At 38.6% G+C, this 15,594-nt stretch overlaps 1 protein-coding gene across 1 annotated transcript in view; it reads right to left on the bottom strand.

Moving 5' to 3' along the window:
• Positions 1-14,673, bottom strand: part of tex264a (testis expressed 264, ER-phagy receptor a) — an 82,069-nt gene extending 67,396 nt beyond the window's left edge. The window contains 1 exon segment of the mRNA XM_030134611.1: positions 14,156-14,673. Coding sequence (XP_029990471.1) covers positions 14,156-14,413 — 258 coding nt within the window. The 5' untranslated portion in view covers positions 14,414-14,673.
• Between the last annotated feature and the right edge of the window lie 921 nt (positions 14,674-15,594).

The following is a 15,594-nucleotide window of genomic DNA, read 5'->3' as shown; positions in this document are numbered from 1 at the left end:
ACCACTAATTTCCTTTTACTCATGGGATAATCGATGTGTATTTAATGTTGCATCATTAGTAACGACAGCACGTCTTAAAAACAAACAGAAATGCCCAAAGAAGGGAATATCTTGGGTGGTGTAATGCTGAATCACCTCAAAACTGCATGTGTGAGAGACAAAACAGAAGCGGTTTGATTCAGATTTGGGGAGACGTTGCACCTTCACATGGTATGAAGTGTCACTGGACAGAGGGCTGCCAGCACTGCAGAACATCACACTCCAGATATCCAACTGCCAGGTCACATATGTGGAAGCTCAAATTGGATCTGTGCTGAAAAGCATGTGAGTCAAGACTAATGTGACAGTCGTCTCGTACAATCACTGAGCTGTCACGGCACATAACATTTGAAAGGATTTTGGAAGTGTATGGGAAATATTTACTCATTTGGCATTTTGTTTTGCAGCATCCACCTTTTCACGGACCCCTAACCCTGAGTGAACGTACCATGAGCATTTGCTTGGGGTTAATGGTTTAGAGTTCGGCTTGTAACAGAGGCGTAATGAACGTTTCAGATCTCATTTGAAAGACAACATTTTCTATTTGCAGTGTTTAGCCTGTTGCTGAAAATAACCTGAAGTAAATCAACCATAACATTTACCAAATGGTGTGACCTGGTGGATGTTAAAAGCAAATCAAAACTAATGTCTTCAATTTCACTATATGCATATAGATTTTTTCTTATTCTACCTTTTTTTACATTACGTATTTATCAAGACCAGGGGTGTCAAACATGCGGCCCGTGGGCCAAAACCACCCCACCAAAGGGTCTAATCCAGCCCACAGCATGAATTTCAGAAGTGCAAAAATTACACAGAAAATATTTATTGTCAAGGCTATTCAGGGTCACATAAATCTCAAAGTGATATCAAGTAAAATAATAACATAACCTATAAATAATGACAACTCCTAATGTTTTTCCTTAGTCTAATGTGAAAAAAGTTAAATTACATTATGAAAATGTGTACAATTACAAATTATCATGTCACAATAAAACTGAATAACCTGAACAAATTTGAGAAATCTGAAATTTCTCAAGAAAAATAAGTGCAATTTTAACAATATTCTGCCTGTTATTATATGTTTTCTGCATTTGTAGACCTATAAATCGTGTAAATAATAAGCTCTGACACAATATTGTTGAAATTGCACATACTTTTTAAAAACATATTTCAGGGTGTACGTGATTGTTCAGGTAATTCACAATTTCATAAAGTAGTTTAACTTTCATGCTAAAACAAAGAACAAAGAGAAACATTAGAATTATTATTTATAAGATACTATGCCTTTTATTGTATTGGTTCGGCCCACTTAAGATCACATTAGGCTCAATGTGGCCCCGAAACTAAAATGAGTTTGACGCCTCTGATCTAGACAGACTACAGCTGCTGGAAATGAATTCCTTGTATGTGTCTACAGACTTGGCAAATAAAATGGATTCTGATTGTGATTCTGAAGAAATGTCCCATAAAAATGCAAGAGTTACTACAATGGTGATATGAATGTTTTGGAAACGCATAAGGATTCTTTATGTTTTGCAGCGGAGAAGCACTTTTGCTCCTGGTGGCAGGGACTGATGTCATTGCTGATGACACTTTAGGGAAGGAGACATGCACGAAAGCAGTGGTTTGGTTTCCTTCAAGGCCTCTCCTCGCTGCCACCATAACGCTTCTTAATGTGCCCACATGTCTGCATGCAGATGAAAGAGACAGAAACATATCACTGAGCAACTTGTCAGTCAGAGGATGATCTGACAGAAACTCTCCCACTCACATCTGTTTGTAGACAATCTGCAATCTGTCTGTACTGCTTCAGATGGAGTGTGGGTGCAGTTTGTTAAGGAAGTAACCTGCACTTTTGCATGTTTTTCTCAATTTGTTAAACCACAGTCATTTACATAGGTGCACAGCTTGTCTTGATCATCTTATTTACCTTTAATAAATTTATTAAAGCTGTTACATAAGCACACTGGGATACATGGAAAAGTCATTCAGGACTGTGTTTTAACCCTATCAGCTGCACAGGTGTCCTAATTACCTCCACCAAGGAGGTTATGTTTTTGCCGGCGTTGGTTTGTCTGTCTGTCTGTCTGTCTGTCTGTCTGTGTGCAAGATAACTCAAAAAGTTATGGACGGATGTGGATGAAAATTTCAGGAAATGTTGATACTGGCACAAGTGCTTCTCTGAGTGATTTTCTAGAAAAGAGAGTGCAGACCTCTGCCAAGGCAGATCAGTGGGCCCCTGTGCCCCCCACCCCCACCTCCGATCCCCTCCAAATTTTTATAATTTGTTCCTTGTGCCAGTATCAACATTTCCTGAAATGTTGATGTTTGTTTATGAATGTTTTTCATCCAAATCCGTCCATAACTTTTTGAGTTATCTTGCACACAGAGAGAGAAACAGACAAACAAACATCGGTGTGGGGGGGGCACTCATCTGCCTTGGCAGAGGTCTGTGCTGTCCAAGTGCTTTTCTAGTATTATAAAGTGACAGTTCAGGAAAAAGGTGATAATGGATAAAACATTTTCCCCTAAAGGACGATATCTTCAGTTAACCCTGTAAAGCCTGAACCATTAAATCAGTGACAGAAAACTCCAGTTCTTTGAAACTAGAGCCTTTATTGGTCCTTCTGAACAACCAAAAAAAAAAAAAAAAAAGATTTTTCAAATGTCAATTTCCATGTATGAGTTTCAGTTTTGTAGCATATTTGATATACTGGGTCTCAGTGCTCAAATATTATCTTTTTTGAAAAAAACAAAAACATAGTTTAACACAAACATGTCTAACAAATTGGTAATTTCTTTTCAAAATTGGCAAAATTCTGCCTCCTTCCTCATTAATGACAATCTTGTAGTGTCACTGGAAAGGCCTCTGGTGAATGAATTCCATAATTCCTGGTGGATTATCTGTGTATTGCATGTATCTAATTGTATAAATCAGGTTTTTCAAGTAAACAAAAATCACACAAATCATGTAGAGGGCTTCAAAATTCCTGTATCAAATATGATACGTTTGGTGTTATGGGGTTAAATATTTGTCTTAGATCCTAACAGTATTTGTCTCATGTTTATTGATCAAGGTAAATGCAATGCGTCTGATATAGGTAAAACTAGAATAATAAATGTATACCTTTGAGGCACAAGATTATCATTAAAATGAAAGGCTTCAGAAAATAAGAGTGTTACATTTTATCCTTGAAACTTTTCACAGTATGAAAACCAACTGAAAAAAACATGACCTAAGCAGATGTGACATTCATAGAGGCACTAACTGACTCAAACAGTAATGCTCTGAGGGCTGACTATCATGCTCTGGTGAAATAACAAGCATGAAAAAAATGCTGATTTAAAAAGATTCTGATTTTTAGTCAAATGAGCTAAAACATGGAAACGCCCTATTATGGTCCTTTAAGACCTGCTGCTTGTTTCTGCTGTGTGAAAAGTGGCCGTCTGCGGAGGGCTGGCACTGAGGGGGCACAGATGGGAGCCAGCAACACTCATCTTCATGTCCCTGGCATCATCGCATAATTATCACATTTAAACACCACAACCTTCTCTTCATTTCTATCTCATTTCTTTGATTTAGGGCTATTTTTTGACTGCATTGTGCTGTTTCTACACTGCAACCCACTGTCCTACTTTGTTCAGACTGCAGCTTTTGTGTCATAATTCAGAATCTCTGGCTGGCGGTGAAACTCCCTGGTTGAGTTAAGTCTATTTGATCACCCCACCCCTAACGCTCAACGCCTCTTATGTCTGCATCATGAGGGTAATAATAATGACTGACAGTGCCTGTTCAGTACAAGCAGATAATCTTTACTGTCACCTGACAGAGACCCTCGCTATCATGTTCACTGGTGAGTCAGAGAGCACAGATCACCTGCTTCTGACAGGGAATTATTCATTCAAGGCAGCACAAGATATATTTACAATGAAGCCATGACTCACTGCAAACACTGTAACAATAGCAGTGTTGTAATAAATTATTGTAGCGGTGTTACCATTTATTTTAAGACTAACAATGTATACTGCAAGCATGATAGTGACCTAATATCATATAATATATAACATCAGAAATTGGAATTTCCACTGCAGGAATTTTTGTATCTCCAGGTTTTCATAGTAGTTTCTGGTCACAGGTACAAGTCATGGTGTAATTTGCTATACTGCATATTACCTACAAGACAAAAGCTCTCAAGATGCTACAACTAGAGACATTTTGAATAGTTATTACACATAAGCAATCATCAATATACCAATCATCAACCTAATATTCCTTTTTTAATCATGATTTTATATGCAATAATTTTAGTTTCTTATTAGTCAAACTGTCTGGAACATCTTTTCTGCTTTGCTTGTGGTTTTAAAGATGGTTTTCATACTGTGTGGACATTTAACATAGATATCATTACTCACACATGATTATATTCTGCTAGTTTTATCTAAATCTGAAATACTGCATCTACCCTAAACATAAAAATTGAGGAAATACTGTCGTGAGGCTGCACAACTAAACGTTTTCAATCATGTATTTAAAATCACACATGCACATTATAATTAGCTTGGATGTATTAGTCTAGACAACACAATTTTCTTAAATGATACCACAAATATAAGTTTAAGCACAGTTTTATATATTTTATAATGCAAGTCAATTAGATGAAGATCACTGTTCAACAGATTTTTTTTTTTTTTTTTTTTTTTTTTATGAATTGACTGTATTTTATGCAGTGATTCCTCTTGTATCTAGCTTTAAGTGCAAGACTCGGTTAACAACACCTTCCTTTCTACAACAGCGCATCAAATGTATGGGCTGTCAGCACGAATGCTCCCTGTCAACACTGGTGTTCTATGATAAGACACAACAATATCCATTCAAACACAAAGGATAACAACTGTCCTCCCACAGTCTTGCTTCAGTGTCTTCCTATCTCGCTATCTCTCGTGCTCTCTGCAGTGGTAGACTAGAGTGTGTTAGCCAAAGCAGTAGTTCACTAATGATATCATTCAGGACTCTAGCTATCATTCACATCCCACACAGTGGCAAGAACAAACAGCAGCCCTGACTGCATCTCATCTCTGCTCCCATCCAGATAACACACCCCAGAGACTACAGGCAATTAGGAAAGAGAGGAACACCGCTCCATGTACTTGACTTGTCTTGTCTTCCCCACCGCAGTTGTTTTGTTTGTGGCTGAAATTATAACATCACAGAAATGTAGAAATTCTCAGATTCTGTCCACCCTGGGCAGCAGCGGGCGCTCCGAAAATCAACAGAGTTTTGAAAGACGACATGCGATTCCAATCTTCGCAGGTAGGCGAGAAAAGCCCGGTGTGGCTGTTTGATTGGCCTGAGAGTGAAGAAGTGCAGAAAATGGGAAAAGTGTGGAGCATTTACCCCAGACTCTGAATACTGACACATTATGTTTTTGTACACAGCTTGGCAGAAATACAGTGCAGTTAATGGCAAACTTCACATCGAGGCGACTGCACCTGAAACATTTACATAAAAAAGCATCTAAATAAGTCTCTGATGGTTTCATGTGTGATAAACCTTTATTTTCTCCGTTTCCCCTATGCAACAGCAAGCTCATTAACTCTAAACAAAAAGTCATACAGCCAAGTTTTTAACATTCTCCCCTCTAAAACTGATTCTATTCCCACATCTCTGATTCCCCCTAAGCCAGATCTCAAAGGACCTGTTGGAAGAAAAAGTAATTTCAGTAGCAATTCTTTGCTTGAGGCTATAAGGACCTTTTTGTAACAGATGAGGGCTCTCTAACAATAAAAAGGTACGGCTGACAGAGGTAATTCTTTATTAGCAGGCACATAATGAGGATTTACACTTTTCATCATTCCTGCTCCTCACACTTGGGAATCATTGTTTTTGAGTGCTGTCCACGTTCACAATTGGTCACTGCTGATGGGTTGGGGAGGACAGGGACAAACAAGGGGAGCAGCAAACTCTCTGCTGTTCTGAGGCTTAAGACTGGATCATAATGAGCGCACAATGCTCTGACCAAGGACCATCACCGCACTCATTAAAACACAACTTCAAAGCGACCAATCAACTGAATGTGAAGCTAAATTAGCAGAGTGGGACCGATTAACATTGAAAGAGCATAACATCAGCGCCCTCTTTAGCCGAGCCATACTGTGAAGGATGTTAAGATGAAGTGAAAATCACTGCTGTGATGCACAAAACAAGGGCTTCAAATGAATAAATGTGTTTCTGTTCATTTGGATTTAGAGGTTAAGAGATGTTTAGGCTGAGGACCAAAAATCACATGTTTGCCCCTTATGCTCCTGTTGGCAAACTGTGTTTTCCACTTTGTCAGAATGGAGTTAAGAGGTTGTGATTGTACAAGGGTCCTTCACTGCACTGCACTGAGTAAATTTGCAAATTTGGAACCTCTCTGGACCTCCATTCCATCTTCACACCAACATCTGCAGTCAATCATGTCAAACAGAAAATGCAGCATTCATGCAGCACATACTCTGACACTCAAATATCATCATTTTTATGTTCAGATGGATCCGATCAATGTGTTGTACTAACACACACTGCTGTCTCTTTGGAGAGTTCTCCGTTTCTGCTCAGTGGTTCAATGTCATTGTCTTCTTTATCTTTAACACTTAGACAGATGGTGTTTAGGGCTCCTCTCTGAACAAGCAAAGACTCTGACACATACGCAGTGAAAAAACAGAAGACTACGGGATATGCAATCTCTCAACACGCGCTGTCTTTCGCCTCGGTGTGCCAGAGCTTTAACCTGTCTCAGCTGATTGGAAGCCATTCGCCCCCCACAGGCAGACGAGGCAGCAGAGACATAGACAGACACAGGAAGGAAATTGAAACTAATAGGGCTGCACAGCATGGGGACCACAGGTAACTGTGCGATGGGCTGTTTGCTGCTGAATTAATGGATCAGGAGTTGACGAGAAGCAAGTATTCTAACCCAAACAAATGCACGAAACACTTTTACTAAGTAGAAGTGTGTTAGAGTAAAAACTGCATTTAAAAATGGCCCATTTCATATTAAGCCATCGCATGTAATGTAAAAATAAAATTCAGGTTACAAAATCCAAAACATCAGACTGTCCTCCTTTGGAAGACGGGGCCTACAGCATGCACATCAGATTATATATCCACTGCAGTGATGAGGCGTTGGCCCCAGTGGCCCCTTGAGTCAGGAGCCAGTGGAAATCTTTTTCTCTGTCTTACTCTCTTTCACCGAGCGCAGTTCTGTCCCTTTAGGCTGTGCTCAGACTTAGCTGGTAATTACACATGGCATCATGGGAGTTCTGGCATGTATAATTACTGGCGAGGATGAGCAGCCTGCTGGAGGCAGGACACAGTTTTCCTTCACCACAGTTGTGGAGTGGGTTCAGCACTCCTTGGCCAACAGGACACAGTGTGGAACTCCTCCAGCCAGATGTCACAGAACAGGGACATAATCTTCTCTAATGGGACATATGAATGACCCCCCCCTCCGCATAAGCTTATTACCTTCTCTATAAATGTTCACCTCTCTCTTCTCCAGCTCCACACCCCTGTAAGCTGCTCTGATAAATATTAGGCTGTTTAACTCAATCTGTGCATCATAACACAAGATAAAAGCCAATACATGTCACTGGATTAATGGTCCATTTAAAGATTCTTCACCATCTTGTTCCACTGACTTATTGTAATGTGTCAACTTTTAGAGTAATGTCTTAGTTTGTGAAAAAATGTCCTAAAAATACACTCAGCAGTTGTGTTAGACTATAAAAAAAAAGCAGTCAACATTTTTCTATTTAATAGATTATGTCTGGATTGCTGCCTTCTCATTTTGCTGTATCTCACTCACTGTCCATAAATATTGATGGGGTACTTTACTATAGGGAAAGCAGGCATGTCCACAATCTTGCATAATATTGACTTGAAGACCTGTGGGACCAGACTTCAGAGCATCAGCGTATTTATTTCTCATTTTATATCCACCTTTAAAAGCGGCAACTCCTTGCCAGAAGCCCCCCTTTCATGTTGTTGCTGTCGACAGACAGACAAGCGGCAGTAAAATGCTAATAAATTTGACTGGGAGTGAAGCGATGCTGGGCGCTCTGATCTGAAATTCCGATTGATGAATTGGAGCACTGCAAGGCTCTCAAGGTGCGTCACACTCCTACCAATTCATCCCCCTTTTCTGAGGCAGTTGCACAGCTCACCTCATCTCTCACCACCACTCCCATATGTGTCTACACATGACATTTCATTTTCTCCTGCTTGTCATGGGAAGCCATAAGTGGGTTGTGCTTCAGAGCCTAAAACAAAGTGGGAATTCAGCGGATCAGAGAATGAACCAAACAGCAGCTTTGGTTTAGTCACATTACAAACACAGCATGTTCTTAGTTTTAGACTCAGCTGCAGCTCCAAAGACTTTAATCAAATTCACTGAAGACCATATGAATGCCAATGGTTAAGGAAATCCCACACTAATTCTGCCTAGAAAATGAAATGATTTATCTTTGAGCTCCAGACCATCAGGTGGTTTATTGTTTCATCACTCATGACAGACACTGGCCTTTACAACATTCACTTTGGCCGGCTGTCTGGAATAAATATTGTTGTATAGCTTACAGACAGATTGGCAGCATCTTTATTCTTCACAACAACAAGAGCTGAAACCAAGACATTCAGTGATTTATTCTGTGTTATCCTCTCACGGATTTCTTCAGTACTTCCAAAAAAAAGACAAACATAAAAGCAGAGCCCCAGGCAAGTCTCCCATTGATTAGGTGAATTTAAACAGTAACCTCCAAAGTTGTGGGTCTGCTGTCCAGCTGGCTGCCTTTACATTACCACTGGGAGCCAAACTGTTTAACTCAGTCCCCGGGGCCTATGTGGTAATAAGTTATGGCAATTAAGAAGTAAGAGCTCTTACTCATGCCATACATGCAAACACACACATGCATGAACGCTCATACACAATCAGGAGGCATTAGGAGGGGCAGCTAGACTTAGTCCTAATTGGCTATTTAAATGCTGCCTTAAATGCCTCAACAGAGAGAACTGAGGGTTTCAACAAACCTCTCTGTGCAACCTCACTGCAGAAGTGGCTGTGACAGCAACCCCAGATTTACACCATCCAATAAGCTGTCTGACTTAAGATGTTTTACACACTAAACTAGAAACCTTCTATTCACATGAATTTGATCATTCAGTAAAGTTAGTTTTGGATCTTCGTCCTTCTATCTTTGTCAACACTTGTTACATAATAAATAATCACAGCTTGAATTCAAGGTGCACACAAATAAAAGTGGTGAAATATGATATAAAGAAATGAACAATAAGGGGCTGGGTCACTCCAGTTACACCATTCTGGTATATTAGGCACTTAAAAAAAATGTATGTAGTATGGAGGATGCTCCTTTTACCCAAACTCAATCTCAATGCAAATACTGCCATCTAGTGGTCATGAGTATGCAGCAAAAGACAGCCTGAACCTCAGTAAACTACAGAGTGATATTGAGTGAAAAACAGAATTGCGAGTGAGTTAGCTCTTAAACCCCCAGTGCTACTTTAATGTCAGTTCCCAAATGAATTTTTCTCTGCATTTAACCTTTCTTAAGTGATTTATCACCATCTGGTAGAAAATTAATTTCTGTGTTTTGCTTTTTTTTTTTTTTTTTTTGTAAATGTTTTATTGATTTTAGAAAGAAAAGAAAGAATTGTCCCTCAGTTTGGAGGGATACAGTACATCATGACATTTTACATGTACAGTATACAGTCATCCCCAAAGTACAGAGGTCCATTTCCCTCAGGTGCATTGACACATTGAGTCATTCCCATCCCAACCTATCGACCCACCTACCCACTCAGTGGCCAAGGCTCATTCCATACCCAAAACCCACCTAACACCCACCCACTCATAGGGTTACAGGTCATTGGTTATCGAATATATACACTTGGGGAAAGAAGGGGAGGGAGAAGAGAAAAAATAAATGAAAAAATAAATTATTATTATTATTATCATTATTATCGTTATTATTATTATTATTATTATTATTATTATTATTATTATTATTATTATTATTAATAATAATAATAATAATAATAATAATAAGAAGAAGAAGAAGAAGAAGAAGAAGAAGAAGAAGAAGAAGAAGAAGAAGAAGAAGAAGAAGAAGTTAATCTTTTAAAAAAGGGGGGGGGGGGGGGGGGGGTTGCTCACTGGTGTCGTAGGTCATGTGGTTTTCACTTTACTTAGTATCAAGGGGTACCTGTAGGTGTTTTGCATTTTTTCAGTGAAAACCAGGTATTTTCCTATTTTTAATTCACTGATCATGTAGACTTTCATTAAAGCTCAGATTAAAAATGAGGGTTATTATATCAAAATGGAAAAAACTGAAGAAAACATGATTTTTTTTAGCAAAATCTATCATTAACTGAGCGTAAATCAAATGCATCCATCCACTTTCATTGATCCAACTCCATGGGTTTTACTGGTGAATCAATGTTGTCGAACAGGGGTATTCAAATCCGGTCCTTGCGGGCCGGTATCCTGCATATTTTAGATATTTCCCTCTTCCATCACACCTGGAAGCCATTAGATCGTTATCAGACTTCTGCAGAGCTTGATGATGAGCTGATCATTAATTGAACCAGGTGTGCTGGAAGAGGGAAATATCTAAAACATGGAGGATACCGGCCCTCGAGGACCGGATTTGAACACCCCTGCTGTAGAAGATAACGGTATTTCCATGTTCACTACGTAGCCTCTGAACGGCCACATGGGTCATATCTGATGACCATGAAAATATGATGAAGTGCATTTTACACCAATTATTGACACGTATTGATAAGATAAGTGAATTGACAGGTGTTAAACATTTTTGATCAGTAGATGATGTTGTTCAATGGTGGATGTTTGGGTCTTTATGGGTTACTTACAAAATCACCTTAGCACTGAAACTAATGTATTCTATAAAGAGTACAAATACACAAAGAAACAACAATATCATGGGGTTTAATGTTGTAGCCTATACAGTTCCTCAAGTCTAACAGCAACAATTAGGTTTGTGTTCTAGGCGGGTTTCTTCAGTTATTAGCATTACTGTAAAACACTTTGAAGACTTCATACTTTAAAGGGTACAACAGCATAGTGGTGTGAGTGTGCTGACACAAAGCCCCCCCTTAAACTATATGTAGTATTTCTACTTCTACTACAAATATTAAAAAATAACCTAAAATTATCATTTGTGTTTATATTAAAGAACACTAAGGTTAAGCAGAAGATGGTAAGAAACAACTTTTTGAGTCAACGAAAATGATAAAAGCTATAGGCAGTGTTATTTTCACCAGTGGACACAGCTCTAAATTAAAAGAATGGAGTTTGATGCTAAAATCACAGTGTTTATTCCTCACAAGTATGTTTTGACTATGAGGCTTATGAATGTAATAAAGTTATTATGTGATGTTATCTTTGTTAAATTCACTGTTTGTTAATCCACGGTTCAGAATCAAGTGTGAGAATTCTGACCTTGTTTGGATGATTCCAAATGGATCACACACTGTACATGGTTTGACTGTGGCTGTTTTGTCTCTGAAAACAGAGATAAACTAACAGAGCTATAATGAAAACTATCAGCTGATGTGGAGCTGGAAAATTATAAGACACAGTGTAACTGCCAGATTGTCAAAATAACTGGATATGAATTTTTGTTTGAGGAAGAAAATTGATGATACCATAGTATAGATGTGTGTAAGCATCTGTATATTTGTACTTAATTCAGTGAGTGATACAGTCTGTGGATACATAGCATTGATTTGTTGGTGATATTTGTAGCCATATTTGTGTTCTGGCATGTGGCTGTAGAATATCAATACTATAGATGACACTATTTACAAAATAAGGTCGATACTACGTAGAGAAAAAAAGCAGAATGTGCAATGAAAATCCAAAGAATGCTTTTTATCAGGGGAAAACACAGAAACCTAAATGACTGCCTTCAACATAAAGCCTTCAGTCATGTAAGATTTAGTGGAAATTCTACCTTTGCAGCTTATCACAAACAGCAAAGGTCAGTGTAAAAAAACCCACTTGAAGGAAGTTTTTGTTAGAAGCCGTGAAATTAGATGCCTTGGATCTTTTTTTCCTGTTTGAAAATTTTTTGTTCCCTGTCAAAGAGCATCTTCAATAGACTTGGGTAAATGTCTAGGTCTTTTAAAACAAAGACTAATATTTTCAGACCCTGTGATTTCAATAAAAAGGGTCACTAAGGGTGATTAAGCATAGGAGATTTGTGTTCCTGAACTGTACAGTGTTACTTAATTATAATGATAATGTTGGATCAAGTGTATTTCTCTGAAGCCAGATATTTACATGGGAAAGTTTGTGCCTCGTCTCTTCAGAATATACCAAGACACAGAAGGAAACTAGGACAGAGTCATCAGGTCCATATAAAATCCCTTTTTCCTGGTGGTTATAACGATTTCTGAATGTCCTGTAACAGATTCTTAGATACCAGAGTCTCCATAAACTCAGCAGAACCAGCAGAAAAGTTTTATAAGCTGCTTAAATTAGCGTCTTGCCACAAGTTTCCACTGGTATGATTCACGGTGAGGTTTTCCACAAAAAGTCTTCGCTTAAAAAAGACAGTGCTACATAGAAACTGGCAGGAGTAAGCAGAAAGATAATGTTGTGCAGTGTGCCATAATCCTTATTCCACAAAGGATCATGAAATCATTTCACAGCTTAGCCTCAGACTGAATGCTGGAAATTATTTTCAGATATTATGTCATGTAATGACTGATAGACAACAAATGTAATCATGTAGAACACTATGTGTCTAATCAAAGCTGCTTTAAGTTACACAGCAGGTTACAGCGCAGCTTTGTCTTCCACATCAGAGGCATCTGTTTTGCAAAACTGTCAATGGATAGCTTACCCCCAGTATGAAAATTAGTACTCATGGTACTAGAACTAACATAACACAGTACATTAATACATTAAAAGTCATGACCTGAAAACAAAATAATTCACATTGAGTTGTTTTTTCCTAATACTCTGTACACTTTAAATGGGCTAACTTCTGCTTGTGGTTAAATTCATCACACTACACACAGCATTTGTGTGTACTCCTACCATTCTCTGGGAACTTAATAGAAATTCCTGTTTAACAAGCAGCTGTTGTGCAGACACTATTTGTTGACTAAAAACACAACCCGTGATGAACAGTGGTATGTGTAATAAAAGCAAAACACAACCGCAGAGCTCAGCTGAGCAATGACCTATTTATGCATAATTTGATTTACAGATGAGGAACAATATGACAAATGAGATTTAAAGCTCCTTGCAACAGAACTTTAATCACCATAAGCTTTCCTGAGCATAAATACTTAATCATTTTGTGTTAAATCCATGTAAACATGCTGTGTTTGCCTTTTCAGTGTGAAGTTTGCCATGTCTGAGTCACTGGCAGACAAATGTTGAAGCAACCCTGAGCCACAGATGAGGGGAAAATATCAACAGTGCAACGTGGCATTAACCAGCTGACTGGTTTCATCATTCGGGCTCAGTTCTTTCAAAAGGCTGGATGTGTAATTAACCCACTGGACCATGTGCATAATGACTGTGACTTTGCATACTCACTGTACACCTGAGTGCTGGGAGGTGTAATATATCTATGTGACAGTCAGACAAGAGGAAACACACTGAATAAACAAAATAAATAAACTAAGTCATATATTAAATGCAATTTAAAGATTATCCTTGAGGTTTTGACTGTTATAGACACTAGTAATATATGTTATGATGTACTCAAGGATTTTGTGCTGGCCTTTAATTTCCAATATATTACCTATTCAATCCTACATGTTTTAATTAGTTAATAAAAAAAAAGAAAAGATAACAGTGCTGTGACAAATAATTCTTAGCTGCTGTCCTACATTTTTGCTGTATAACGGCAACTTTTGAGTGACCTTTAGGACTCTAACCAGGTCAAATAAAACATATCTCACCACCTGTAACATGTTATCTGATAACGAAGTACAGTGGGCTTTGTGGTTATGTCATGAGGTCAAGTGCAAATACAGACTAGTGGCTGTAAAGACGGTCGATTACAGTGTGCTCACCTGCTTTGGGTCATCGTAGAAGACACCAATGGAGCTTAGTTTTGGTCCAATGCTGCAGGTTTCTGTGTAGGCTGCACCGCAGTCTTTGTATGATCCCTCTTTGAACTTATATGCAATGGTAACATTTCTGATCGGAGGTGGCCCGGTCTTTATAACCACGTCGGACAAAAGCCCCGAATACAGCAGGAAACCCCCCACTGTCACAATTAAACACACCAGGAGGACGACAATGAGGAGCAGGAGAATTAAATCAGACATTGTCCTGTCTTACAAAGCGGTACAGCAGCAGCCGATGCAAAATCTGACAAACCCAAACGTCCTCCTCCTCCTCCGGGCTATGGGAACCGACACTGTGGTCCAACGACAACGGAAACAACGTGGAGGTTTAGTAGACGGTAATACACGTATTTTTGCTGTCGCAACAGCGTGAAACGAAAGAGGAAACACTGCTCAAGTTGACAGAGGAGACCGTTTGTTTACGGTATTTTCCCAAACAGTTGAACATGCTTCCTGAATATACCATTCACATCTACAATGGAGGTGACGTGTGTATACGTGTGTATGAAAGGTTTCTTATTTTCATATATTACGAAATAAATTGCGTCACATACAAATAATCCGTAACTAAAAACCAATATTAATTCTCTCAGATACTATAACCTGATGTATTTTAGCGCCATATGCTCATTTATAGTAGACGCTCCCCCCTCGTATTCGTGATTATGGTTTAACCCACAGAGATTGAGTGCTGTAACAAAAACGATGACTTACAATTGAATTATTCGTTCTTTCATAAAGTCCTAAACTCTGAAAGCGATCTGAAGGACTAATCTAAACGTTGTCGTAGTATTCGGACAGTTTCAAGTGCAGATAGTAGAGAATATAGGCATTAAATCATTTATAGAGGTTTGTTCAAGCAGCATTGCAGACCAGCTGACGTGAATCCAACGCTGTATGGAGCACCATAAAGGTCAAAATATGAAGCGATTTAGAAAAGACTTAAGAATTGAGTATGCTGTGAGATATTCCTCTAAACATATAATAAATGGGCCTGTAATCTTTAGATTCGCAGATTTTTATTGCTGCTTGTAAATTCAAACTGTCTCACACTTGAAGGCTGCCTCAAGCATTAAAATAAATCAGATTCTTGTGCTGTATAATTGATACTTGACAATCCCGTTTCAGTTTGTTATTTAAAACTCATCATTAAATTCGTCACCGCCAAATAGCGACAAGAATCCTTTTTCTTCATCATGAATTTCCATTTTAGGAAAACAGTGGTTCGTAAGTGTTAAGAGTCCAAGTCCTGAAATAGTGCATGAGGCTTTGAGGGTCAGATGTGGTTACACTTTTTCATTCACTTACCAAGACTTTCTATTGTGGCACAGTAATTCTGTGACCACTGAAACGGCCAGAAACAACTTCAATGATTGAAAATT

The sequence above is a fragment of the Sphaeramia orbicularis genome, chromosome 5 (assembly GCF_902148855.1).
Source record: "Sphaeramia orbicularis chromosome 5, fSphaOr1.1, whole genome shotgun sequence".
NCBI classification, from domain to species: Eukaryota; Metazoa; Chordata; class Actinopteri; order Kurtiformes; family Apogonidae; genus Sphaeramia; species Sphaeramia orbicularis.
Note: the sequence above shows the minus strand (reverse complement) of the source record. Positions and strands in the feature narration are given on the sequence as shown.